This window comes from Panulirus ornatus, chromosome 11 (assembly GCF_036320965.1).
Source record: "Panulirus ornatus isolate Po-2019 chromosome 11, ASM3632096v1, whole genome shotgun sequence".
Lineage (NCBI taxonomy): Eukaryota > Metazoa > Arthropoda > Malacostraca > Decapoda > Palinuridae > Panulirus > Panulirus ornatus.
This window is the reverse complement of record NC_092234.1, coordinates 42,356,153-42,384,062: the sequence shown is the minus strand read 5'-3', so window position 1 is coordinate 42,384,062 and position 27,910 is coordinate 42,356,153. Positions and strand designations below refer to the sequence as shown.

At 37.9% G+C, this 27,910-nt stretch overlaps 1 protein-coding gene across 1 annotated transcript in view; it reads left to right on the top strand.

Moving 5' to 3' along the window:
• Positions 1-25,644, top strand: part of LOC139751431 (zinc finger SWIM domain-containing protein 5-like) — a 390,321-nt gene extending 364,677 nt beyond the window's left edge. The window contains exons 5-15 of the mRNA XM_071666839.1: positions 1,482-1,630; positions 4,263-4,413; positions 8,443-8,588; positions 9,544-9,728; positions 10,039-10,274; positions 11,661-11,972; positions 14,505-14,922; positions 18,230-18,384; positions 18,573-18,736; positions 20,704-20,970; positions 21,203-25,644. Coding sequence (XP_071522940.1) covers positions 1,482-1,630; positions 4,263-4,413; positions 8,443-8,588; positions 9,544-9,728; positions 10,039-10,274; positions 11,661-11,972; positions 14,505-14,922; positions 18,230-18,384; positions 18,573-18,736; positions 20,704-20,970; positions 21,203-21,880 — 2,861 coding nt within the window. The 3' untranslated portion in view covers positions 21,881-25,644. The remainder of the gene's footprint in view (positions 1-1,481; positions 1,631-4,262; positions 4,414-8,442; positions 8,589-9,543; positions 9,729-10,038; positions 10,275-11,660; positions 11,973-14,504; positions 14,923-18,229; positions 18,385-18,572; positions 18,737-20,703; positions 20,971-21,202) is intronic.
• The last annotated feature ends 2,266 nt before the right edge of the window (positions 25,645-27,910 follow it).

Below are 27,910 nucleotides of genomic sequence, written 5' to 3'. Positions count from 1 at the left end.
AACTAACATCCTACAGTCTCTCACCTCTGTACCTGATATCCTACAGTCTCTCACCACTGTAGCTGATATCCTACAGTCTCTCACCTCTGTACCTGCTATCCTACAGACTCTCACCACTGTACCTGATATCCTACAGTCTCTCACCTCTGTACCTGATATCCTACAGTCTCTCACCTCTGTACCTGATATCCTACAGTCTCTCACCACTGACATTGTATACTGTCATCATTTCTTGTCTCATTCCACCAACCTCCCACCCTCAGCCTGACCTCTCCCAGTCTCCCATGAGAGTCTCATACCACCACCAGTCTCTCACCAGCCATGAGTCTCACCACTCGCTGTCTCTCACCCCCCAAGTCTTGGCACCTCCCGTCGTCTCTCCTCACCCACAGTCTCTCACCGTCCTTAGTCTTGTCTCTTGGTACCCACAACGCAAGGATCCACACCTGGCGCGGTACTCAGTAGAGAGATTCAACATGAGAACCATTAAAAGGCTAATTTTGTTGCAGTTGCTTGATTTGCTGGTTTGTGTGCGTCGGACATGTTCCCACTTGGTGAGGCTTGCTGACGTCACTCAAACCATCTGCATGGTTAGGGGCGAAGGAAAATATTGATATCATATTGTCCACTCAAGATCATCCTATATATATATATATATATATATATATATATATATATATATATATATATATATATATATATATATATATATATATATATTTCCATTTCGTTTATTCAGTTTTGTCGGCAGTCAAAGAATCGATGTTTGGAACCAAGCCGAAGTGCATGAATGGCAGCCATGTCATATTTCCATGTGACATTTAATCGGAAAAATATTATCATTTTTTGGGTTAGTTGGGAATTTCAGTTTGTGGGTTGACGTTGAGAATTCGTAGCTCATCCTCCAAATGTTGAACATTGCACCATGGAAACTATGAAATCATGGTTTACTTGGCTAATGGCAGTAAATCTATGAGATATTCATGGGCGAATCTTGCTGACGATGCAAAACGTTTCTGTGAATCCAGTCAGATAAAACTGGTTGCGAGTCTGGAATAGATATGTTTCTCTGCAAATTCAAGTCACAACTGGCCATCGTTCAGCTGTTGTTTTGACAGCACACATTTACATATTCATGGACATTTGAGATCTGTTACTGTGTTCAGAATCTTCATCAGGGGGGAGGGAGAAGTGCAAAGCTATTGAAACGCAATTGTTTGTTTAAATCTTTCTTCACCTTATGGTACTCGGCTTCTGTACTGTACTGTGTTTAGAATGATGCATGAGAAGTTAAGTAAAAAGGAATGATATTCTTGATATGCAAATGTTAACCTATTTGTACTTGATTAGATCGTAGGAGTTACATATGTTCGATAGGATTCCGGTCACGCTGTAGCATTTTATATTCATCTTTTGCTTTATGTAATTTTTCATCCGTTTTCTTTCAGAGTAATTATTTAATGTGTCGTACCTTCCTGCAGGAGCTCCTGACCCAACGGCAGGAGGCAGTGCTGAGGAGGAGCATTGCTGGCACCTGGATGCCGAGCAGGTCAAGGAGCAGGTTGGCCAGTACTTGACTCAGGGTGGCTACTACAATGCCAACAAGCAGCTCTACTTCATGTTCACAAAGGTAATAACCAACAGAGGTCATGATCGTGTGCTGTAGTATCCGTTGCTAGAGTGTAGTGAAGTGTTGATTCATTAAGATTATTACGTGATTGAAATGTGTGATACGCGCTGTGATTGGCAGATCTGTTCATTGTGAGAGATGGTTGGTTACAAGGACTCCTTGGCTAAAAGATTTTAGCTCTAGAAGAAATCGAGTGTCAGCAACGGAATTACCATTAGAACTGTAACAACAAGATTGTAATGAGATAATTGATTTTTTTTCTTAATGCGAGACTATGGTATGACTGGAAGAATCATTTTCAGAGCAACAGGACTGTCTAACACTAGAATACCTTCCTTTTCAACATAAGTTTGTCTCTAAGAGCGTGATGTGAATGTTTTCTGTATGGTGAAAAGCATTGTATGACATTCATTTCTTGCAACACGCAAATCAACAGTCTGTCTATCTGTCTATCTATCCATCTATCTGTCTATCCATCTATCTATCTCTCTATCAGTCTACCTATATATCTGACGCCCGATCTCTCCAGGAACTCCCTCATGGGAATGGCCACCACGGTAGAGTCCGTAACTGGTGAACTCCAGTGCGGTTTCTTGGTCTTTATGCCTCACCCTTAACCGGCCACTGGCAGAGGGCAACTCTAGCGCAGTAGTTTAGCAGAGGCTCCTACCTAATGTTTCTAATGACTACTTCTAGCTAATGTGTCTACCAAATGTTACAGCTTACTGCTTCTTCCTTGTGGTCCCGCATAATACTCCGACCTACAACTTATGCCTCATGCTGAAAAATTTAGAGTTACAAAGAATGAGTTGTGTGAGTTGAGTGTTGTCCAGTGATATCGAAGATAAGGAGAGATCAACACAAAAGCAGCAAACGAAATAAATGTCTGTATAGTATTTACTTTAACTAGATTTGGACAAGAAGTAGAATAAACTACACCTCACCCATCGGGTCATTGACCCTGTCAAAACCAAATAAGGTAATTCTACAAACCACACACATTAAGCACTCAGAATAATCATTGGCTGCCAAGCAACCACAAACGCTCTACACCTACACAACGAGACAAATGTCCTCCCAGTAACAATCCCATCATAACCACTTCATAACAAACCACCAACACCCACGTAGAAATAAAAGGCTTACCTCTGCCTCTTCACTCTTCAACAACCTGTACTCACAGGTCTTCCTATCCTCAGCAAATACAACACTAAACAAAACATACACACACTGAAATTACTTAACAAACACTAGATAACTACCTTCCAACACGGTCTTAAACACCATCCCACCAGACTTACACCCATCTGAAATCACACTCCCCAGGCATACTAGGTATACAAGTTCCACATTTAAGTATGCACTTGGGACCCCATTCATCTCTGCAACATTAGATACATCGGTTCTGCATGTCACAAGATCCTTTCCAATTGTGGTTCAACTTCCATACCTAAGACACAGAGCACTTACTCCTTCATTGCCCTGCTCTCACCTCATACAGACTTACACACAACTTTACATCACTCCATGACCAGTCTCACTCAGTGGATGTGATTGGCTACATAAACTGCAGAAGCTCCATAGAAGTTTTAGTTTTAAGAACTTTTTTCTCTGTATATGCACAGACAAAGCATTTCAAGAGGGAATTCTAGGGCAGGAGGGTAATTATGATTTTTGATTTGGATGTGGTTTGTATATTATTAATGTGTGGTTTAAAGTTCATGCATAAAGATATCTCTACCATTTCCCATTTAGAATATCGAAAGTTACACACACGCACACAGATGGACTTTGCTGTTGTAGTGGTTGAAGTTACTGACTGTCATGCAGGCACGTTGTCTCTTGGGATCAAACCAACATAAGTTTGAATCCTGGTCATGGCAGCCAGTCCATGATCCACCCATTTGTTTATCATCCCCAAGGGGCTGTTGATAAAATGGTTACCTGGCATAGGCTAGGGTGTGTGTACATACATACATAGGAATAAAGACATGGTACTTATATACAAGGTTAAAAGATGAGGCAACACCAGTGTAAAATTTTCTTTCCATAACATAAAAATAGTAATCTCACACACACACACACACACACACACACACACACAGAAATAGAAATAAGAGAAGAGGTCAGCTTCATTAGTAGAGTGGGAATGATGCTTGTACTATGAACTTTATGGGTATCTGTTATCAAATAGCTAGCAAAAAAGTTTCTAATATAAGATTTTGTCATTGGCATAGGAATGGTGTAATGGAGCTGGTTCAAGAAGATTATACTCAAAATGAAATGGCCAAGTTCTTTGCAAACATATAATTAAGGAAAAGATTTTTTTCTTCTTTAAAGGGATACTTGTTTTTCAGAGTAATGGATTAATGGAAGTGAAGGGTATTGAGCTTAGTTTTTAAACTTATATTTATTTTACCAGAAGGCATTCTCACGATGTAGATGAATAGCTCAGTTTACAGCCATATATCAGAGTTAGTAGAGAACACTTTGCCTTGATTGTCGAGTTTCAGTCATTCTTCAATAAATACATGTTGAAGAGTGGCCTTTTTATAATACTGTCTAAGCAATGCCCAGTATAATTACATTGCATATCGGTCAGCATTAGTTCTTAAATTTGGGTTCTTAACAGGTGCGGGAGATGGTCCGTGCAAGAGACAGTAATGGTGCTAAAATGCTCACAATGATCACTGAGCAGTTCCTTAATGACCCCAGACTCTTACTCTGGAAATCCCAGGGTACACCCATGACAGACAAGTGTCGACAGCACTGGGACCATATTGGTGAGTAATATGGATTGATATCATTTTTATTTTTGTCTGTTTGATTTTCTCGCTTTAGTAAGGTAACTCCAGGAATAGGTGACTGATCCTTTGAGGAAAAGTTCTTTCATAGCTCCTTCCTCTGTTCCTGTTTTGGAAGTTAGTAATACAGGATTGAGGATTTGCTGCCTTTTGCTCCCAACTCTTTTTGTTAATTCTATGACACACAGGAGATACCTGGATAATGTTTATATGGGGAAGTAGCACCTAGCAAAGAAGAGGTAAAAAGGAGACAGAGTGAGTATTTTGAAGGACTGTTGAATGTGTTAGATCAGTGCTTCTCAGCCTTTTTTATATCAAGGCACATTTTCGAGTTTGCCTGATCTTTGAGGCATCTTAAATCAAATTTTACCAGTACTCTACTGTTATTACTCATTATCCATTGAAAGGAAAGAAAACAAAAATCTTTTTACACATACATAAGTACAGTAAAATGAATTTTGTGCCTTTAAAATCACATATATATCAAATGATCAATATATTATTTCAAAATTTTAAAATTGTATTAACTTGTTCACTTTCCATGGTAAAGGACAAAAGGTATAGAGATAGAACTGGTAGTAATTTTGGATGTTTGAATTAATTGATTTTTACCTTTGCTTACTGCTTCATTGTCTCAGTTACAGTACATGATTAGTGCAGTGACATAGTTATAGGATATATTTTCATGAAATGAATTTTGTAGTTGTTTGTTGACAGTGCAATTCCTTTTTTATTTCTATGATTAGGGACATACCACAGGACATTAGGGATATTGTCATGGCACACCAGTTGCGAAGCACTGTGTTAGATGATAGGGTGCCAGATGTGGGGGTTTTGGGACATGGAGGTATGCATAGTAAGTGAGCCATGGAAAGTGGTTTTGTGAATGGAGAAAAGATTTTGTAAAGCCTTATGTAAGATGAAGTGTGGCAAAGCAGTTGGAGTGATGGAACACTGGTTGAATTACAGTCATTGAGAAAGAGATGGCTGTGTTGTTGACTGGTTAGTCAGGATTTTCCATGTATATATGAAGTAAGATAAGGTGCCTGAGGGCTGGTGGAGTGCCTGTATCATGTTAGAATATAACATAAGGGAGACCAAAGTGAGTGTTTGAATCTTAGAGATAGAAGCCAGTTAAGCATACCCTGTAAGATGTATAGGAGATTGGTGATTGAGAGGGTGGTGGCATGTACAGAGCATCAGGTTAGAGAGAAACGATGTGGCTTCAGGAATGGTTGATAATGTTTGGACCAGGGGTCTGCTTTGAAGAATTTGTGTGAAAGATGCTTAGAGAGAGAGGGAAAGTGATCCAAATGACTTTTAATTGATCTAGAGAAAGTTTATGGTAGTATTGACGAAGATTTTTGTGGGAAGTGCGACAGATACATGGTTTGGCATGAAAGCTACTAGAAGTGAGGAGTTTTTATTCAGAGAATAAGGGATATGTGTGAGTAGGATGAGAAGAGGGTGAGTGATTCCAGGTGAAGTTGGGTCTGTCAGGGGTGTGTAGTGTCACCATGGCTGTTTAATCTGTTATGGATGGCTTAACGAAAGGTTAATGCACGGGTCTTATAGAGAGCAATGGTAGCAGACTTGAGTGAGAAACAAAAGAAGCTAGTGTCTAATTTTGGGAGAGTGTGCTAACAGAGATAGTTGAGAGTTGCTATGGTTACAGGTAAAGTTATCAGGTTTAGCATGGGAGAGAAACGTTATGGTTTGATTGTGAGTCTAAATGAAGAGAACATGGAGGAAGTGGACATGGCAATGGATGGAACCATGGGGGCTAAAGTGAACCATAGGGTTTGGGAAGGGACAAAGATCCTGGATGCACTGAGGAGTGTGTTGAAAAAGAGCTCTCTGTTTGAGGTGAAAGATGGGCATGTTTGATGGTGTAGTAGTCCCAGCAGTGATGTGTGGGTATGAATCATAAGTCCCTTAATGCAGAATCATGGAAGAGGGTACATATATTGGAAGTGAACTTTTTGAGGATGATCATGGATGTGAGGAGGGTTAATTGGAATAAGGAATGAGAAAGTATGAGACTATTGTGATTGTAAGTATAGTATGTGTTAAAGAACTGAGCAAGGTGTGCTGAAATGGTTTGGTAATATGGAGAGAATTAGTAAGAAGAGACTTACATAAGGGTCACATGTCAGAACTGTAAGAAACAAGGAGGGAGATAGACTGAGGATGAGATGGAAAGATGAAGTGAAAGCTGCTTTAAGTTATTAGGGCCTGAATGTGCAGGAGGGCATAAGGTATTCATGGTATAGAGTGAATTGGAGTAGTGTGGTATATAGTTTTTCAGTGGACTGAACTAGCTTATAAAGTGGTCAAGGTAACCATGGAGTGACTGTGAGGCTTGGCTGTGGATAAGGGCTTTTAGTTTAAGTGCATTATACATGTCACTGTGGGTGTGTGCAAATGAGGCCATTCTTTGTCTGTACCTGGTACTACCCTACTAACATGGGATGTATGGCAAGCATGCATGAAAAACAATTTCATGACAGGGTTTGCTTCCTCTTCCACTTTCATGAATTGATAGAGAGTAACATTGAAAAAAAAGAATCAGCTGCAGATAAGCCACTTTGTCATCATTCATTCCATAATTGTTTCCTATTTATGCAGATATACATGTTTGCCAGCTTCACTAACAGAGTGTATGACTAAATTTGTATATAGTGGAAAATTTTCATGAAATGAACAGCCTCACTACATATGTAGAGGAAGCCTCAGAGGAAGGTACTGGACTAAGTGAACATGTAACTGCTACTTTGCTGCATTTGCTTACTGTCAGGCTCTTGTATACCGCTTATATTTTGCCCTCATAGAATTTGCATGGTGTAAATATCCATCAGACAAGAATTGTGTTGTCAGTTTTTTTAGGCTATGAAGGGTATTCTGTATTTCAATTTGACATTACTAGTTTTGGAAGTTTTGTGTGTTTGAAATATTCTGATATTGTAACGTATGACCATAAACACCAGTCATTGTAAGCAGGCACACTTTAAGAATCATTAGATTTTTAACATAAAAGGGGTTAGCAGACATAGTTTCATTATTATGAAGTAAGCCATTCGTAAAGAGTTCCCTTGATTTTCTGTTAAGGGGTTTGGAAAAGGAAAAGATCTAATTACAGAAGATCACTTTAAGGGTATGATGGGGTGAATGGTATTCATGGTTAAACCCAGATGTCTTCAGCATGTTTCTTCTGCTTTCCTTTTCTCCATATTACATGTTAACCTTGTCTTTTACTCCTTTTTCCCTAGTGCTGTACTGACTTAACTCTCCAAGTGAGTTTCATGACGATGATTTGCTCCAGGTTTCCATTCATTTGTTAAATGGCTTCCTCTTGTAGTATTCTGTTAATTGTTATCGTAATATAATGGTCCATTGATAGCTTTATTTAATTTTGTAAACAGCAGTTAATTTTTTTCTTATTATGGGATATTGCTTAAAAGTTATATAACAGTTTTGTAAATGTGATGATTTACCTATTGGAGTGAACATAGTGGGGGTTTATTAGGTTCAGCTAAATCTCTCTGTCACCATAATTAAATATGATTATTTTGAATCAGAAAATTTTGTTTTTATCTTGTGTATAGAGTAACCTTTAAATATACTTATAAGGAAGATTTTATTCTCTGGCTTCCCTGTGAATTTTTATGAATCTCTTTTTGTTCATCCCTACAAATGAAGATATCATTTTGTAGAATGTTGTGGCTCTTTCTCATACAGATATGTAATACTTCTTTCAGGATTGTATAAACACAGTCTTGTAGGTTGTTTTGGGGAGAAAACAAAAATAGTCCTATAAAATCAACTTTATTGTAATATATTGTGACTGCAAAAATGCTCAATATTTTTTATATGATATTTATATGGCAACCATTCATAAACTGCATCATTTTTTATATGGGTACAAGTAACAGAATGTCACTGTATATAACATGTCTACATTTTTTTAGAATACAGCAATATTAATTCAATTTTCCTTTTATTAATCAGCGGCTTTGTGGGTGTGTGTGGTGTTAGCCCCTCATAGTGGAGCCTCAGAAAAACAACAGTGGAAGAGGACCCTAGAGCGCTGGGCACAGACAGATGTTTGCCCTCTTGAGGATCCTGACCATAGACATCAGGACACCAATGACAGAGTTAGTATAAAGCACCACAGTGTTATGTACAAGGTGCTCAAGGGCATTGTGTATAGTATAATTTATGTATATTTGCCATTCATAAGGTTGAAGCCATTCCTTCACTTCCGGGTCAGTAACAGTCATCTATTAAACCTTTTATCTCTATATATCTGAGATTATGGAAGGATATAGTGTTAGATGCTTTGAGTGGTCAGAGCTCGAACACATGGGAGGGTGTGACACGTATATGGAATAGAGGGAATCAGAGCAGGACTGTATACATGGGGGCAACAGGCTGAACCACGGCAATTATAGCAGTCAGGAGAAACTACATAGAGGTTCATGGGGTATGGCTGTGGACTGGGGCTCTTGTTTCATTGCATTTTAATTGACAGCTAGAGAGTAGATGTGAGAAAGTGAAGTCATTCTTCCTATGTTCCTGGCATTACCGCATTATGCAGGAAATGACAAATAAAAATGAAAAAGCATGTATATATACTCATTTGTATGACTTGTCCATGATTAGGGACTGTCCTGTCTCACCTACTTAGAAAAAAAAAAAGGATACTTTAGGTGGAAGGTAAAGGAGGAATTTAGAAGATTTAGAAAATATCAGAAAACAGTAAATTGCAATATGGAAAAAGATAATTTTAGAAAGGAAGTAGTGGATTTTACAATGTTTGCCAGACATGGCTGAGTTGCACTGTAAATGTAGATAAACAGAAGTATTATCATTTGGAAAGGATTACGTCAGTACCTTATGTCCATAATTATGTTTTTATGATCGACTAAGGTTGCCTGATTTCTGCCTATATTTGTTTTATATTTATGTTCAGTATAGTAGTTTTCTTTTACTGCGGTATCCTTATGATTTTAAACATCTTTTTTTAATCAGTTGCATTTGAAAGGAAGTCTGTAAAATTTATTCATAGTTTTTTGTAAAGTTCATGCTTAAGAAAAGATTTTTTTCCAGAATCACTCAGCAGCTTACTACCTAAGCTCTGATGAGGAGTCCAGTGATGATGATAGTGAACTTAGGCGAAGAGAACCATTTAGAGATGGTAACAACCGTGATCAGTACCATCGCCACCATCACAATCACCTACAACATAATAACCAAAGAGAAATCCGAGACAGAGATAGAAGATCATCCCACAGGTACAGTGAAAGAGTTATTTTTTCAATACCAAAAACTGACAAACAAAATTAGGGCCTTTGATAAATTTTATGTATATACCTGTTTTAGCATGGTTTAGTTGGTGCAAAAAATCTAGACATTCTGTTTTTATATTGTGAAAAGGAAAACAGTAATGTTTAAGAATTTTCTTTATTCATTTGAAGTATCGTGGAAGCTAGAATGTAATAGGCATAGATGTTTCCTTTGAGAATGTAAAGAGAAACGTTAGGAGTATTTTAAGCTAATTCATCATTTGACTTATTTAAGAATATGTAAATTTTTATCTTACAGACGACACAAACGACGAAGGATCTCAGCGCCACCCCGAACAATATTTTATCGTGCAATTAACGCATGTAGTATGTCTTGGGACGACCAACACCTAAAAACAATCCTTGCTGGTGAAACTCCTGTGCTAAGGACTGTGCAGCATTCCTCTTCGTATTATAATCAACAAGGGCAACCACTCTGGCATGGGCAGCACTCCTCTTCATATTATAATCAACAAGGACAACCACTCTGGCATGGTAATGTTATTTTTCAAAGCTGAAAGATACTCACTTTTGTTTACAATTTTCGTTTAAGCTGGTGTTGCTGCACTTCCTCTGCTTGAAGTTGCACTTCAAGTGGAGAGTCACCTTTGGCAAGGCCATACATCATCACTTAACAGAACAAAGCACTCTCATCATAGAACTTTTCACTTCAAAAGTGCACCCTGTCCCTGCTTGGATTGCAAGAATCCCCTGAAAATAAGTACTGGGTAACACCAAGACCCTCTCAGAGAGGGGACGAGGTAACTTAAAGTTCTTAAACTAGGTACTGATTATAGGTTAAGAAAAGGGGGTCCCTGATCCCTCTTTTGTTATGACTACAGAAGGCCAAGAAGAAAATGATAAAGACTGTCTCTGCAAACTAGAATGAGAGCCACAAAGAATTAAACTTTTTTTGAATCCCTCATCACTGAAATGGCAGAAAGGTATGCGGAGCCTGATTGTGGATAGGAGTCTGTGGTGTCAGTGCATTACACATGACAGCTAGATGTGAATGAACAAAGCCTTTTTTCATCTGTTCTTTTGAGCTTCCTCACTAACATGGAGAATGGTGATCAGATTTGAAGGAAGGGAAAATTGGCTGACTAGAAGCATTTTTCAACACCTCTTTTAGTTGATGGTGATTGTGATGAGGAAAGTAGCACAAAATATTTCAAGATGTCATTAAATGGGGCAAGTGTTAGTGATGAAGGAAGCCCCTATTAAAGAAGATTCATATTTTAAAAAGAAGTGTTGAAAAATTGAGGGGATCTAACACTGTATTTTGTTGTTGTTGTTGTTATTGTTACTTATGCTTCATTGTACATATATGTAGTCTGAAAAGAAAATTAATGCCTTTGTCAGAATCTCAGATTAGATCTTGAATTCTCATCGTTCCGTCTCTTTTGACGAAGTAATTGTCATCAGGGAAAGATGATTCGATGAATTTATGTGTTTTATCTAATATATTGATTATTCTAGAATGTAAACTAGCATATTGATTATCCTGGAATGTATCCACTTAAACTAGAATATTAAGTATTGTAGCATTTAGAAATTCAGAATTGTTATAGTAACAGCTCCCAGTTATTCTCTTTATATAGTGAATAAAGATTTATAGATTTCACGGAACTTTGGTACAGTACAATATTTTATAATGGTGTAAAACTTGATATGTGTGTTAATGCCTCTGATTTTGAAGTATGTTGAAATGTTTTTAAAAGAATAACAAGAAGTGGCCCTTTACATTTGAGAGGTTATTTTTTATTGCTCTGAATTTCAATCATGCAGTACACCTTTCTTTACAGTTGTGATACTTTAATTGCCAGTGATGTTTGATACGGAAAAACTAATATGAAATGCTCATTTTTTCTTTTATTTCAGAACCACTCTCATTTGCTTGTTCTCGAGTTGATGCTCTAAGATCTCACGGGTATACTTCTGAGGCACTGAGACTTGCAGTAGCTGTTGTACGAACGTTAAAGCAAGCACAAAAAGAAGCATACCTCTGGTGGGGAAGCAAAAGGGATGAAATGCTTCCAAGATGTTCTGCCTCAAGAGCTTGTAGATCTTTAATTCCAGGAGCATTAGAAAGTTGGGTGGGACATCCTCTAGACCCCATAACCTGTCTTTTTGACACTTTAGCCGAAGCATCCCTCTTACCAGAAGATTTACCGAGATTCCAGTACCATAGTGGTAAGTTTCTGTCTTAAGTAAAATACAGAATATACCTGTTTATGAACCTCACTCATTCTTTCCATATGTCTAAACCATATCAGCACACATAATACTCTTGTTATTAGCATATCTCTCTCTTACCGCACTTCAGCTTTCTCAACAACACTCTTGTTATTGGGATATCTCTCTCTTACCATAGCATTACTTAATCATTGACTTCATACATTTCATGTTCAGTACCTCCACCCTCTGTACACTCTCATTTACAGCCCATGCAAATTATCTATGCAACGTCATTGTACTGCTGTACCTTCAGACATATCCATATTTACCCTCCTTAATAGTGACCTCTCTTTCCACAAATTTCTCATTGCTCCCAAAACTTTTACCCCCTCACCCTGTGACTCAGCTGCACTCTCATAGTTCCAATCACTGCCATGTCCACTTCCAGGTATCTAAAACACTTCACCTCCAAAAGCTTTTCTCCATTCAGACTCACATCCCAACATACACAACTGCAGTTTCTCACTTGAATCTGTTACCAGTGCTGCACCATCAGTGAACAACTGACCCTCTTCCTAGGCCCCTTCATCCCCTACAGACGTCATACCTGCCTCTCTCTCTAAGACCCTTGCATTTCCCTCCCTCACCACCCCACCCACAAATGAAATGTTGATATTTACTTTATTTATTTATTTATTTTGCTTTGTCGCTGTCTCCCGCGCCTGCAAGGTAGCACAAGGAAACAGACGAAAGAAATGGCTCAACCCACCCCCACACACATGCACACACATACACGTCCACACACTCAAACATACACACCCACACATGCCAACGTACACACATATATACACACACAGACACACATATATACACACACAGACACACACATATACACACATGCACACAATTCACACTGTCTGCCCCTACTCACCCCCATTGCCACCCCGCCACACATGGAATAACATCCCCCTCCCCCCTCATGTGCGTGAGGCAGTGCCAGGAAAAGACAACAAAGGCCCCATTCGCTCACACTCAGTCTCCAGCTGTCATGCAATAATGCCCAAAACCACAGCTCCCTTTCCACATCCAGGCCCCACAGAACTTTCCATGGTTTACCCCAGACGCTTCACATGCCCTGATTCAATCCATTGACAGCACGTCGACCCCGGTATACCACATCGATCCAATTCACTCTATTCCTTGCCCGCCTTTCACCCTCCTGCATGTTCAGGCCCCGATCACTCAAAATCTTTTTCACTCCATCTTTCCACCTCCAATTTGGTCTCCCACTTCTCCTCGTTCCCTCCACCTCCAACACATATATCCTCTTGGTCAATCTTTCCTCACTCATTCTCTCCATGTGCCCAAACCATTTCAAAACACCCTCTTCCGCTCTCTCAACGACTCTTTTTATTTCCACACATCTCTCTTACCCTTACATTACTTACTCGATCAAACCACCACACACCACACATTGTCCTCAAACATCTCATTTCCAGCACATCCACCCTCCTGCACACAACTCTATCCATAGCCCATGCCTCGCAGCCATATAACATTGTTGGAACCACTATTCCTTCAAACATAGCCATTTTTTGCTTTCGGAGATAATGTTCTCGACTTCCACACATTCTTCAAGGCTCCCAGGATTTTCGCCCCCTCCCCCTCCCTATGATTCACTTCCGCTTCCATGATTCCATTTGCTGCCAGATCCACTCCCAGATATCTAAAACACTTTACTTCCTCCAGTTTTTCTCCATTCAGACTTACCTCCCAATTGACTTGACCCTCAACCCTACTGTACCTAATATATTAACCTTGCTCTTAATATTATTATCATTCGTCTGTTTCCTGACGCTACCTCGCTGACGCATGAAACAGCGACTAAGTATAATAAATGAAATATATCATTAATACTACTTATCCCTGGGGACAGGGGAGAAAGAATAGTGCCCACATATTCTCTGTTTGTCGTAGAAGGTGACTAAAAGGGATGGGAGTGAGAGGCTGGAAATCCTCTCCTCCTGTTTTTCTTTCCAAAAAAGGAACAGAGAAGGGGATCATGTGAGGATTTTTCCCTCTAAGGTTCAGTCATCTGTTCTTGATGCTACCTTGCTAATGCGAGAAATGGTGAATGTTTTAAAAGATATCTCTATATACGATTATTGTATTGTTGTATTTGTATCATTCTGTATTGACCTTATAGTGCTTATATGTGGGTAAAATATTGTTGAATTCTTATTAAACATTGCACTCTGTATGAATGTTGAAAGAAGTCATTGGATTGGAATTAACTCAACTCTTTGGAAAGCCTTCACTCTCTACCAAGATATAAAGCTTCATTCTTAAAGGTGGAAGCAGAAAGTACCAGCTGCACTCTTGTTGTAACCAAGCTTAAATGTAAATATCTCTTGTAGACATTTTGGGCCTGATTAGAACATGTGGAGAAATATTATAGACAAATTAAACATTTAGTTTTCATATTAGTGCATCATGCTTTTCTGAAATTTTGTATATTGTGTTAAATTACCCTATTTCTTTTCACAGATTGGCTTGGTGTAGCAAATGAAGATGCAACAAATCTAGCGCCTTTGAGGTACCGCCATGTTCCCGTCCCAGGCTCAAGTGATCCATGGGAATCTTACCTTACTTTAGCCTTGGAAGCTGCACTCATTGGTGTAGGCCAACACCGTGCAATGCCACTTGGGCTTTATGCTCAGGAGAAAGCTTGCAAACAAGAAGAAAAAATGATATTAAAGCTTCAAGAACTTAATCTGGATTCTCCCCTCTTGGCAGTATTACGCCGTCAGGCAAGACTACTTCTGGAGGGTGGACCATTTTCTGGACTTGGAGAAGGCATCCACCCTGAGAGTGTACCAATGCATACTTTCACAAAGTTCCTATTCACTGCCCTTTTGCCTCATGATCCTGACTTAGCATATCAACTGGCTTTAAGAGCAATAAGGTATGTCATATGAATTACTTATTAAATGTGCAAATAGGAAGGAAGGAGGTCTATATTAAGGTTTTTTGATGTCACCCTAGCTGTTCAGTCTGTTCCTGGACAGAGTGGTGAAGGTGATAAATGTTAGGGGTCTTGCAGCTGAGGATTGTGGGACATGGGAGGTGAATCATTTGCTATTAGCAGATGACACAGCTTGGGTGGCGTACTCCAGAGAGAAGCTCCAAACATTGGTGTCAGAGTTTAGGAGAGTGGATGAAAGGAGAAAGTTGAGAGTAAATATGAACAAAAATAAGGTAATGAGGTCCAGAAGAGGGGTAAGCTTAGATAGTTTGAGTGTCAGTTTCAATGGAAAGGATCCAGAGGAAGTGGAGTGTTTTAGGTACCAACCTGTCTATTTATCTATATCTCTGACACCTGTTCCAAATAGGACTCCCTCAAGAGAGAGGCCACAGCAATAGATTCTCCATAACTAGTGAACTCCAGTGCCGTTTCTTTTTGTGCCTCACCCTCAACAGGCCACTGTCAGGGGGCAACTCGAGCTCATTGTTTTTAGAAGTTTCTCCTGACTATTCCTACCTCATTTTCTACATAATGTAAGATAGAAGTAATGGGTAGGAACATTTAGGCTGATTGAATACATATACACTTAATACATCTTTGTGAAAGTAAGATGACTGAAAACAGGAGTATTCTTCAAACCTGTGTGAGTTGATATGGCACCAAATGTCCTGGGTGCATTTAGGAGTGTGTGGTAGAAGCCATTGTCTGTGAGGGCAAAGATGAGTATGTTTGCAGGTATAGTAGTCACAGTATTATATAGATGTGAGTCATGAGCCTGAATGCAAATGAAGTGCAGAGGTAGAATGTACTGGAAATTATATGCCTCAGAATGATGTGGTTTGAGGAAGGTTGATTATGTAAGAAATGTGGCAGTAAGTGTAGTGTAATTGAGAGAACTGACCTGAATGTACCAAAATTTTTCACACTTATAGAGAATAAGAACAAAGAAAAATTGTCCAAGAGGACCTGTGTTTCAGAAGTGGAGGGAGCAAGTGGGAGAGGGAGGTGGAAAGATGAAGGGAAGGAAGCTTAGGGATATGAGGACATGAACATTCAAAAGGATGAGAGGCATGCCATGAATAAAATGAATTGGATCGATGTGGTGCGTGCTGGGCAACATGCTGTCAGTGGGGTGAACCAGGGCTATATAAACCGTGGAGTAATCTCTAGTTTTGGTACATTATATATGACAGCTAAAGAGTAAATGTATAAAATGAACCCTTATTCATTTGTTCCTGATGCTACCTTACTAAGGTATGATAGGTAGTTAGGTATCTTATCTGGTATCATATCTTTCCCAGTGTAATGGTGTGGATCATTTTCCTGCATCTTCTGCACCACATCCTGTCCAGTGTGTCAAAGTGACACAGGTTTCCACACTTAATAGACTGCTAACTCCTTTTTCATTTTACACATTTAGTTGATTCTTCAAGTAAGATGAGTGTCTTCATTCACTCGTCATCCATAGATAAAATGCTTCTTTTGCTTCTGATTCCCCATCATTCCTGCTCCTTTCAGTACACATGTCCAACAACCTTTCCTGTGCATGCCAGTCATTTAGCACCTAATCCAGAAATGCTGGTTACCCTTATCCTCACTCACCCATGTATTTTCATTTGTGCACTTTTTTAAAACAAAATATGTGTTCCCAATCACCATCCCTATTTCACCACACATTGACAAGCATTTTCCCACCTTCATTTATCCCAGGGATCCCATATCTCCCAATCAAATGCAACATTACTCACTCTTTCATTCATATCCATGCCCACAAGATTCAGTCCTTGCATCAAAACTATCAAAGCACTTCTGTTTGCTTCACTCCATTTGCTATCAGGTGTATAAATCCTAACAGTCACCCAGCTCTTGCAGTCGAATTTCATTCTAACCCTTATCAGTCTTGAGCTCATTTCCTTACTCTCTTTACTGCACTTCCATAACTCAGTTCCTTATTTTTATTAGAAATGCCTTTACCCTAGGAAAAATCTTGAGCCATTCCTTCTTTTCTCATTCACTTTAGTTACACTCAAAACATCCAGATTTCATCATTCAAACATAACAATTATTTCTCCCTTTTGTTTCATCCTGATCACAGCCATGCATATTCATACATCCCAGCCTGTGCTTTTAAGGACAAATTCTTACTTGGCTCTTTGTTATTTTCCTGTTTTTGAGAGATGATAGTACAAAAGGGGAGAGTTTCCTGCATAAATAAGGAAAGTTTGACAAAATGTTTTGAATTGATGAATTACATTAAAAACATAACCCATACAAATGGAGTTGTGTAATGACAGCATAATATTACCATTCTTGCAAGGATACTCTGACCTAAGAATGAGGAATAGGGTATTGGCCAGTTTTTAAAGACTGTGCAGTAAGAGTATTTCTTCATAGTACCTCAATTGGTAATAGTCAAATGAGATATTGCATAAAAGTTTAACAAATGAAAGAATAGTTACATTGATAATGGTGAGTGGAATGACCTTTTTTAAGCTGCAAGTTGAAAATACCCATTTGTTATGGCAGCAAGGTTTTTTAAAGTACCTGCAAAAAAAGGTTATTTATAGTTGATGATTTAAAGTGATAACAAAGGAAAAACATTTAGCACAGGCCAAGCAAGTCAGTGAAAACTATGGGATGAGGGAGATGTGTACTGTGCATGGCTAAGAGGCATTCTGATGCTATGTATATAAGTGGCTCTTACCTCTTCTTGCTAATTCATACACGTCTTTGTTCGTAAGCTTCAAAAGTACTTTGGATGGATATTTTTTGCATGGCACATGATGAGGGGAATGCTGCCACACAAATTGGTTTTGTAAGAACCATGAACTTAGTGCTACCATGTTTTCAAAATGCATTTGGTTGAAACATGATAAACAATACTTGAAGGTGAATAAGCATTGTGTGTATATTTCCCACTTCTTTATTCTTTATGTTTTGATTCCTGCTATATTTTTCACGTTATCCACTTGTATTGCTCCCATTTTTTTTATTTCAAGCTTAAGAAAAATTAAGGTCCAGTATCTCTACTTAAAAAAGTTGAGGCATATACTTCATAATGTCATACTGCAGGTATCACACGTTTTACACTTAACTTTTTTCCATTCATCAGAACCCTTATTAACAGTTTTCATTTACAGCAAAAATTGCTGGTAGCCTTGTATGAGAATTGCTGTAAGGAAAAAAGTTGGATCATTTTTTGGTATATTCAGTCTTGCAAGACATGAATCAAATCTTTGTCTTTCAGATTACCTATCCTAGAAGATCACGATGATGTAGATGACCCTGTTAATGGTAACGTATCTTCATTGGTGCTGTCACGATATCCCCGATGGTTCACCTTAGGTCATATTGAAACTCAGCAGTGTACCCTTGCCTGCACTATGATAAATGCAGCTAAGAGTAAGTTGCACCGGTTTTATGTTAGAATTATGTGAGTGCATTAAGTACAGTCTTATGCTTTGGATCAGTTGTGTAAAAGTGAAAATTAAAAAATGTTCAAATGCAAACCTTTTTGATAAACTCATATTATTTTACTTGAATCAGTTGTTAGAGCCTCTAAGTGTAGTGACTCATTCCTCTTACTTCAGATGATGGTATGCGCCTTCGGTCTGTGCTGGATGCTGCCTTGAGAAATATTCACAGTTCGTCCCATCTCTTTAAATTGGCTCAGGATGCCTTTAGACTAGGACTTCCTGGAGAAGGCCAGAGAAACTCACTTCTTCTTAATGCTGCTCTGGAATTAGGACTTCAGGTAAGTTTATAGTTAACTGACACAGAAGTGGAGGGAACAAGGAGACTGAGGTGAGGGAGGGATAGATTGAAAGGCTTTTGAGGTAATGTGGCCCAAATATTCAGGAGGGTGAGAGGCTTGCATGGGATACAGTTAACTGTGTGTTATACATGATAGCTACAGAGGGGATATTTGCAGATGAAGTTATTGTTGATCTGTTCCTGTTGCTACCTCACTAAGGCAGAAGAAGCAGTTGTGGATATTTTTTAAAATGCATCTCTGAAATGTACAGCATTATCTATGAACAAAATATATTTCATTAGCTTTGTCAGTCTTAGATTATTGTGAAAAAAATGAATGCCTTGAAATCAGTGTGAGGTAGTGAGTTTATGTAACCAGACTATAAACCTCACATTAGTCCATGAAAATGGCAATAAATTCTCTTGAAATGAATTAAATCCTCTTCTTTATGCATACAGATGTGTGTTGTATGAACTACTTACAACATTTCATACCAGATGACTGTAAACAATATTTTTAGTATAGAGAAATTGAATGGAGATTCCCACTGAAAAAACAGTTACATACTAAATTTTTACTGTATTGTTGGCAGAGCATTGGTGGAAGACTGGCAACATGAGGCATGTAGCAGTAGTAGCCAAAATGTGAGGAAAGCTTTCAGACATTTCAGATTACCACCTTTTTTGAGGTTGTAGTGTATGGCAGTCATATTGATAAAACCTATATTGAATATCTACATTAATCTCATATCAAAATGACTCTGCAAAATGTTAGAAAATAAACATTGAATGCCCCACAAGCAGAGCACTGTTGCACAAGTTTGCAGATGGGAGGTTTTCTGAATTATCACAAAAGCTTTGTAACACTGCAGATGATTTCTTACCACTTTAGGGATAGTATTTTCTATTACTTGTATTGTCAGAACTCACACATATTGAGTACATTTTTCTTAGAGCATTTGATACTGTAACAGCAAAAGAACACAAAGGTAAATATTTTCCTTGGCATATATGGGAGAAAACAAAATGTCAGGACAATGCATCTTCATTGCCTATTTGATAACTGAAGGATATATCACCATATATCAGGAAAATGATAAAAGACATCCTCCTTCTCCAAAACCTAAGATTTATATTGTTGCTTGCTATAACTTTATGAAGATGAGACAACTTGGTTTTTACCACTCATGAAGGGGGCCTGTGACATCATTGAATAAGTCATTGGCAGATCAGATAATATATTAAGAGTTGGAACGCAATGCCAAGTACTGTGAAATGACTCATTCCTCCCAGGGTACTATGGTATCTGATAAACCCTTATAATAATACTTCAGAAGTGATTGTTGGGACCCTATATATGGTATGAAAGTGATTTAAGGTAATTGATTAGGGAATAGCCTGTCTGATACAATTCTTGTAATTTTTGGTAGTATTTTGAGGTCACCCCAAGACTCTAACATCACACTTGCAAATTGTATGTCCCTTATGCAGCTTTTGTGCCTATGACTGTTTCCTCAGTGGCTTATCATATATTATTGTCAGGTTAAGGGACTGGCTTATTTATCAAAGTAGACATTACAATAGAAGCATATGAGTTTTTAGAGAGAAAATTTACTCTTTTCATCCTTGTTTCTTTCAAATTCTTAATCAAACAAGTGATTTTGAAATACATACTTTTGTTTCCCATCAGAGTACCTTCTCCTGAACTCCTATGAACCCTTGGACATATCAGATTTATTCATGTAATGATATTACCTTTCATGTAGACAAACTGTATCACTCATAACTGGGCCAGCATGAAGGCTGATGCATTTCCAGTGCTAGAATCTTTGAAATGTCTATATATTATTTAGATAGAATTATGTATGCTAGGGCCTATATTTGATATTAGAATAAGCTTTCTAGAGATAGATGGATAGATTTAATGTGGACTGAATCTAATCACATTTGCTATGTTGTACTTCATAGGTTATGCGGATGACCCTCACCTCACTTAACTGGAGGCGACGGGAAATGGTTCGTTGGTTGGTTACTTGTGCGAGTGAAGTAGGGGTATTAGCTCTAATTTCCATCATGCAGAATTGGTTCACTCTCTTCACTCCTACTGAGGCAACTGGAGCTGTGGCATCAACTATCATGAGCCACACGACAGTCATGCGTCTACAGCTAGACCGGACTAAACAAGATGAGCTTGCTGCTTGTGCTAGATCCTTAGCTTTGCAGTGTGCTACTAAAGTATGTATTTTATAGTAGCTGTGTTATTTATTCTACTTTGATTTTAATCATATTCATATAAGATTTTCAGGAACTGAGAAGTTTTACTAAATTCCATTTCTATACTTGAAAATTAAGTATTGATTACATATTTAAAACTTTTATTATCTCATTAACTTTATGCATGCATGTATATTAGATATTGATTAAAATTTTATTGATTTGTAATTTTTTGTAAAATTTACTTTTTCAGGACCCACCCAATTGTGCTTTGAATGCCTTGACCTTGTGTGAAAGTGATCCAGTCTCATTTGAGACAGCATATCAAGTTGTTGTGGATGCTGCTGCCCACACCATGTCATCCTCCCAACTCTTTACCATTGCAAAGTACATGGAACACCGTGGGTACCCACATCGTGCATATACTCTGGCAATGTTGGCCATGAGGAGTGTTCATCTGGCGTATAATCAGGATCCTCATCCTGCAATTAATGATATCCACTGGGCTGTGGCATTAGCGCATTCTCTTGGTCGTACAGAACTGTCCCAGCTTCTTCCAGTGCTCATCAAGAATGTCCAGTGTGCTACAGTGCTATCTGATGTATTGCGACGTTGCTCCTTGTCTGCACCAGGTATGGCTTGTCCAGACTCCAAGCGTCGACCAATAAAGCCCTTGGCATTTGATAAGGCACCCTTGCGAGGCCTTCTTGAGGCCACCATCCTGGCTTATATAAACACAACAAACTCTCGCTTGACTCATATATCTCCAAGACATTACCAGGACTTTATTGACTTTTTAACTAAGGCTCATGAAACATTCATGCTTGCTCATGATGGACACATTCAGTTTGCACAACTAATTGAAAATATGAAAGTGGCATACAAAGGTAAGAAGAAGTTAATGTGCTTAGTGCGGGAACGATTTGGCTGATGTCTAGTGAATCAATATCAACGCCACTGCAGAAAGTGCTTCAGTAAAGCCTTAAGTTCTTCCCATTGAACGGAAAGCTCAAAAAAAGTTACTGTGAGTTTCACAGTTTCCAAGGCCAGATGTCCAACTGTGAATAATCATTAATAAAAGTGCTGCATTGATCAGTATGTGCTTGAGGGATCAGCTTATAATCTGCAGTGATAGAACACATACATCTGTTGGACACTGAGATGCTCGACAACAAAAAGAAATATATTTGAGTTGATTCAAATCAGGCATAGTGAAATAGCACTTTAAGTTCATATTTTCTCATTGTTAATCTGCATGACATATTACAAAGATTCTTTTTTTGTTTTTTCCAATAACAACTAGAAGAACCTTTGTATAGACCTTCTTGATATGTAATGACTGATAATGTCACATGTACAATCTCATGAACTGTTGATAAGTCACTGATGTTAATTTCAAGGTATGTGCAACTTCAGTTACATTTGCTAAGAGTGTAACTTAATCCTCATTTTATTTTTAATATGTATATTATTTATTCAATTAATTTTTCAAGTACTGTGTATTTATACCAAAGATTAGTGAGAAACAATTGGGTTAGCACTTTGCATCTAATTCAAAGCTGCAAGCAAGCCCAGTAAACAGTGTGATACTATGCTAAGCGGAATCCCACCTCTTATGCCCATATCACGCGGAGTTGGTGCCGTCAGGGACTCCAGTACAAACTACGGCAAAGTTCACAAGCTACAGAATGGTCAGGCTCTGCAGATGCTCTTGTCCTGAATAGCTAATGATATGCCTCAAAACTCCTGTGCATTCATTCATAACTGGTAAGAAGATTCTAGAGCCTAAGCATTCAGCTATTGTGGATGCAGCCTATATCGTCAGGCCTCTCTGTCAGTCTCTACCCTGCAATAGAATGTGGTTTGAGGATGCAGATATTGATGCAGATATCTCTAGAAGGGGTATCTGATCACACGATTGAAACTCAATGCAATATATCAAAAGAACTCGCAATCTACATTATATAGGCATTTGTGACCTCTGAATTGGATATAATGAGATTTTTTTGGGATTTTATGTCTATAAAGGTAACAGCACTGTAAAAAAGATATAAAAGAAAGTACTCGGGACATAGAAAACATATGATAATGTTCAAAAGAAATTGAATCCCCCACATACTAGTACAGTATTTGAAATTGTGATGTGATTGAAAATTGTGGTCCTCAGGTAAGCTTGCTGTAAAGTTCCAAATTTTGTATGATATGTGCGTTGGATTACCCATACCTAAGGACCACTGCCTGAATTGTTCTGAAAATACAAAATGCCAGTGTATTGCAGGAATGACAGTGGAGACATAGTCGGAAATACTGTGTGCTACTGTAGTGCTGCCTCTCTCAGTAAAGTTAATTTCCGACGATAATGCACTTTAGTGATCTACCTCCGTATTCTTATGTAGCAAACACAGCCGTGGCCTATGTAGATGGTTGTTTTTGTTTGCTGTCTTGCCATATCTTCAAAAGGTCCAGTGTGTTATGTATATGATCTCATGTCTAAGGACAAAAAAAGTCTCTTTCTAGGCTGTAGATTTCCAAGTGTATATATATATATGTGTGTAGTGTTAAGGTGCCACAGTGCCCTATGGCATGGTTGTTTTAGGTCTCAGCATCTTTAACTTACAAGTGACTCCACCACCATTTCTACTTCCTTGAGTGCTTGAAAGTGCTCCTTATTTATCTACCTGTCTGTTTATTTATGTACCGTCAAAATGTCAGGAGTATTATTAGTACTCCATGGTAAGGTGGAAAAGGTTGAAGGTTTCACTTACTTAGGCCATGTTGATTTGTTTAGTCAAAGAAATTTAAATTGTTTTTGACACATTGGCTAGCTAATAGTTTAATTAGTGTTATATTTAATGAAACTAGTGTTCTTGCTTGTTTTTCCTTTTTTTCAGAGGAATTTCTTTTGTTGCATAGTGTTACTACTGGTATTAAGTTATTTATGTACAAATTACATTGTGCTGGTCAATACCAATGCCTCCCCAAAACTTCCAAAATGGCTACGTATTGCACATGTACACGGCTAGGCTGTAAGTCCTATGTGTGAACTAACAGTGTCCCTGTTAATGTTAATAATGTCAATAATATAATGCCCAGCTCTGCAAAAGCTTCATAAGCCCAAACTTGATGTGTATTGTCTGTGTATAGATCTATATGTACTTCCAACTAGCATACGAGAGTCATGGATATTTTTCCAGTGGTATAAGTGGGTACTGTTGTTGAAGAGTGCAAGTTTTCACTTCTTTCCTCAGTTAAATGTTTCTCGTGTGGGCAAGCTATATATGAAGCAAATGAGATGTGATAAGATCCACCATGAAGGAGCTGTATCTTAGGAGAAAATCTTTTAGGCAAAGCCTCAAGTTTGCTTACCACATTGCAGGTGTACATTTAGGTGCTGATTGCATCTATCTTTGGGAGTATTTCAGAATTTCAGGACAGCCAGATTCAAGGGTATACACCACTCAGTATTTTAGATAGGTTCAACCTCAACCTCTAGTATGATTGCATCGTATTTATTTCATCATGCCGAATTTGCCCATAGCCTTATGTTCTTACAGATCATACCTAAGCCATAAATCCGTATTGCATATAACCTCATGACAGCACAAGGAGTAAGGATACACACTTGAGTGATCATTATACATAAAAGAGTGATCATTGTATCTATGAATGACCATTATGTAGGAGTGATCAAAATATGGTCAGTGTATGATTCATGACAATCTTAGCTAGAGGCATATCACTCAAAGGTCCTTGTGTCCAGAGCACTGAATTGTCCCAATGTTTAAATCATTTGCTTAAAATGAAAATGTAAGATAAAATGAAAAGCATGTGAATATTGTAAAATGCATGTCAATGCTTGAGAATTGTATAATATATGTAGGAACTTGTACATAGTAGAGTGACATGTTAGGGTCACTGTAGTACTAGGTAGGTTATTCTCTCTTTATCTCTCTCTTCACCTTTCTCTATCTGGGCATACATAGTATCCTTACACATTCAGAATCCCAGTGGATGCATTTTGTTATGATACGGTTCATCAAACTTTTAAAATCCATATCTCTTCGGTGATTATTATATTTATAAAATTTTGAGGAAAATGACTAGATTTCTTCTTTTACCTGTCACAGATGCTTTAGAATTAATTATCTATTTTCAAGGCAGTGGTCAAGAAAATTGTTGTTATCCTCATTTAATTCAGTTGTTGTTATTTATATTCGTTCAGAATTATAATACTTTATTATTTCTTTGAAAAAATGTGGTGTGAAAAGTACTATCGGATAATTCAAACCCAGTAATTTATGAGTGGTTGCAAGTGTGTATAATTGAATGGAGGACAGATGATGTGAAAGTTTGTTTACAATTATTTTTAACTTGAATAAGGATGTATGGTAAGTGTTCATTGCTAAACTGTTCTATTAACATTATCTGTTTAGAATTATATGTTTATTTTGTATGATTCATGAAATTTTAATTAAAGCAAAAAGGACCTTTGCAAACCTATATGCAAGTGTGTACAGTACAAGTGGATGGCATAAGGATTTTGTTCTTGTTTTTAAGTTATGCAGAAATCCCCACCCCCACCATTTTAACCCATCCATCCCTACCCATTTCCACTTTCAAAACTCCCTACCCATTTTCGTCCTGTCATGATTATTGTTTCTGCCATTTTTTACATTTGTATTAAAGACTTTACAAGGAAAATGTATTTTATTTTCCTGTTTTTGATATGCTGAAATGTACATATACATATGAAATTGTACCTAACTTTGTATCACTAATGGGAGGGGGATAGTAATTTTTTTTCGTCTTCAGCATAACTGATCTGACTTTCATGATATAACTAGCTGCTGTGGAAGCAGTTTGTGCATAGGGGTGTACTTGAAGTGGTCCTCAGTGGTATTATCCCCAAAGCTCTGCTAAAGCTAAGGCTGCTAAGTTGGATCATTGGATGATTAAGCTGTTGGAAGCAGCAGTCCGCAGGCCCACATAGCAACCACACCCTGGATGGCTTAGTGCATTTGTAAATACATGTCCAGAGCCTTCTTAAATTTCTGGACCATGCAATTCATTGTATTATGATAGTAGCAGGCAATGAATTGAGTTTTTGGCCCCAGATATTCAAGGGCTTTTTTATTATGCCTTTTGAATTTAAGGGTAATATTTTACAGTCTTCTTACCTTGCCAGTTGGGAGTTAATTTTAAGTGATAGTTGAAGATTGTACCATTTAGAATTTCTCAAGTGTAACTGATGGTATATTTCTCCCATCTGTGCTTTAGAAAGTGGAGCCTCAATGATTGCAGTTGTTCCCAGTAATTCAATTCGATTACAGCATCAATATGTGCCAATAAAGGTCTGAGCATTTTCTAATTCAGCAATTTCACCTGCCTTGTAGGATGATCGTAGCACACAGCAGTATTCAGTTCATGAGCATATTAGCATCTTCAAAAGTGTCATTCATTTTTCTTTCCTTATCTTGAAGTTTGCCAGATCGATCCTACCATCTTTTTTGGAATAGACAACTGTTGCATTGTTATGTTCACTAAAGGTAAGTTTGTATGACACCATTACTTCAATGTCTTTTATTTTGTTCATTCAAGAAATGACTGTCCATTCAATATTCTGTACTATCCTTGATTTGGAAGATTGGAACGTATCCCCTCTGAAAAACATGTTATTTACATTGGTCCCATGGAAAACTTTTGTGTTTTATATGTATAGCTTCTCAGTACTTTCATCTGATGGGATTATCATACTTATACAAGTTTTATCTGCAAATGATGATGTGAATCTGTAACATTTTTGTGGCAGTGTCAGATATAAATATGAAGAGAAGGGGTGTAAGTACTGTTCCTTAGGAACGTGAAATTTTTGCCATGGAGGTCTTGGAAATAGTTTGATTTACATGTGATCTGTTATTAAGAAAGTTGTACATTCATCTAATTTTTCCATGTTAAGCAATTAATGTGCAATGACTCCAGGGTCACATGTAACAAATTCTTTCACAAAGTATAGGTATGTCAGCATTTTGTTTGCCCATTAGTTCATTACACTCACTATTGTGGCTAAGCAAATGAGAGACAAGCTCTTCCTGCTTGAAAACTTGTTATGGCTTCTGTAAACTGTTTGATTCCATAAGGTAAGTAATTTTGATCATGTGGAATGAAAGTGCTGTTGGTTAGTAGTTTTTCTGGATTGTTCTGCTTCTCTCATTGTGAAATTTGGTGTAAATCAATATCAAACTCATGAGAATGATACCAGAATCCAGACTTTCTCTCGCAGATAATATTGAGTGCTGATGCAAGAGTTTATTTCATTTCTTTATAGAGTTTCAAGAGTTTAGTCATGCAGCTGAATGTATGAGCAGGTTGTCAATGGCCCCCACAAAATCCTGTGGTAAGGTAGTAAGATTTTCCATGTGTAAAATACATTAGGTTACCCCAACAAATTTTGATGTAAGTTGGTTGGGTTATTTATATTGAAAGTGGTTTTTGACTCACTGAATGCAGATTCACATTGCTTAAGAACCTTATCTCCAGTAGTGCAGAAGTGCTTAAGAGAATTAGAAATGGTAAGTATAGTGAATAAGCAGAAATACAGTTCTGTGGATTAACTGTAACTGGCTTTCAGACGCGTCTAACTATATTGTTAAACTGATATATTCTTTCTGCAGTTGTTTTAGGATAAGATGGATATGCAAAAATTCTAACAGAGTTATTATGATTTTAATAATGGCTACAAGATATATATTTTCTACTACTTCTTAAGAACTGTCTTGCCAACTCTGTGGGTAATAGCCTTTTCTTCATGTTGAGCTTCTTTAACCCCATCCAGTCTACTACCATTTATTACCTCGTTAGCTGCCACTCTTAAAGTTGACAGACAAAATAAACAATGAGGACTTTTTTTTTCATCTTTAACGAGAGATATTTCTAATTTCATCCTTAACAGCAAGATGAGGTT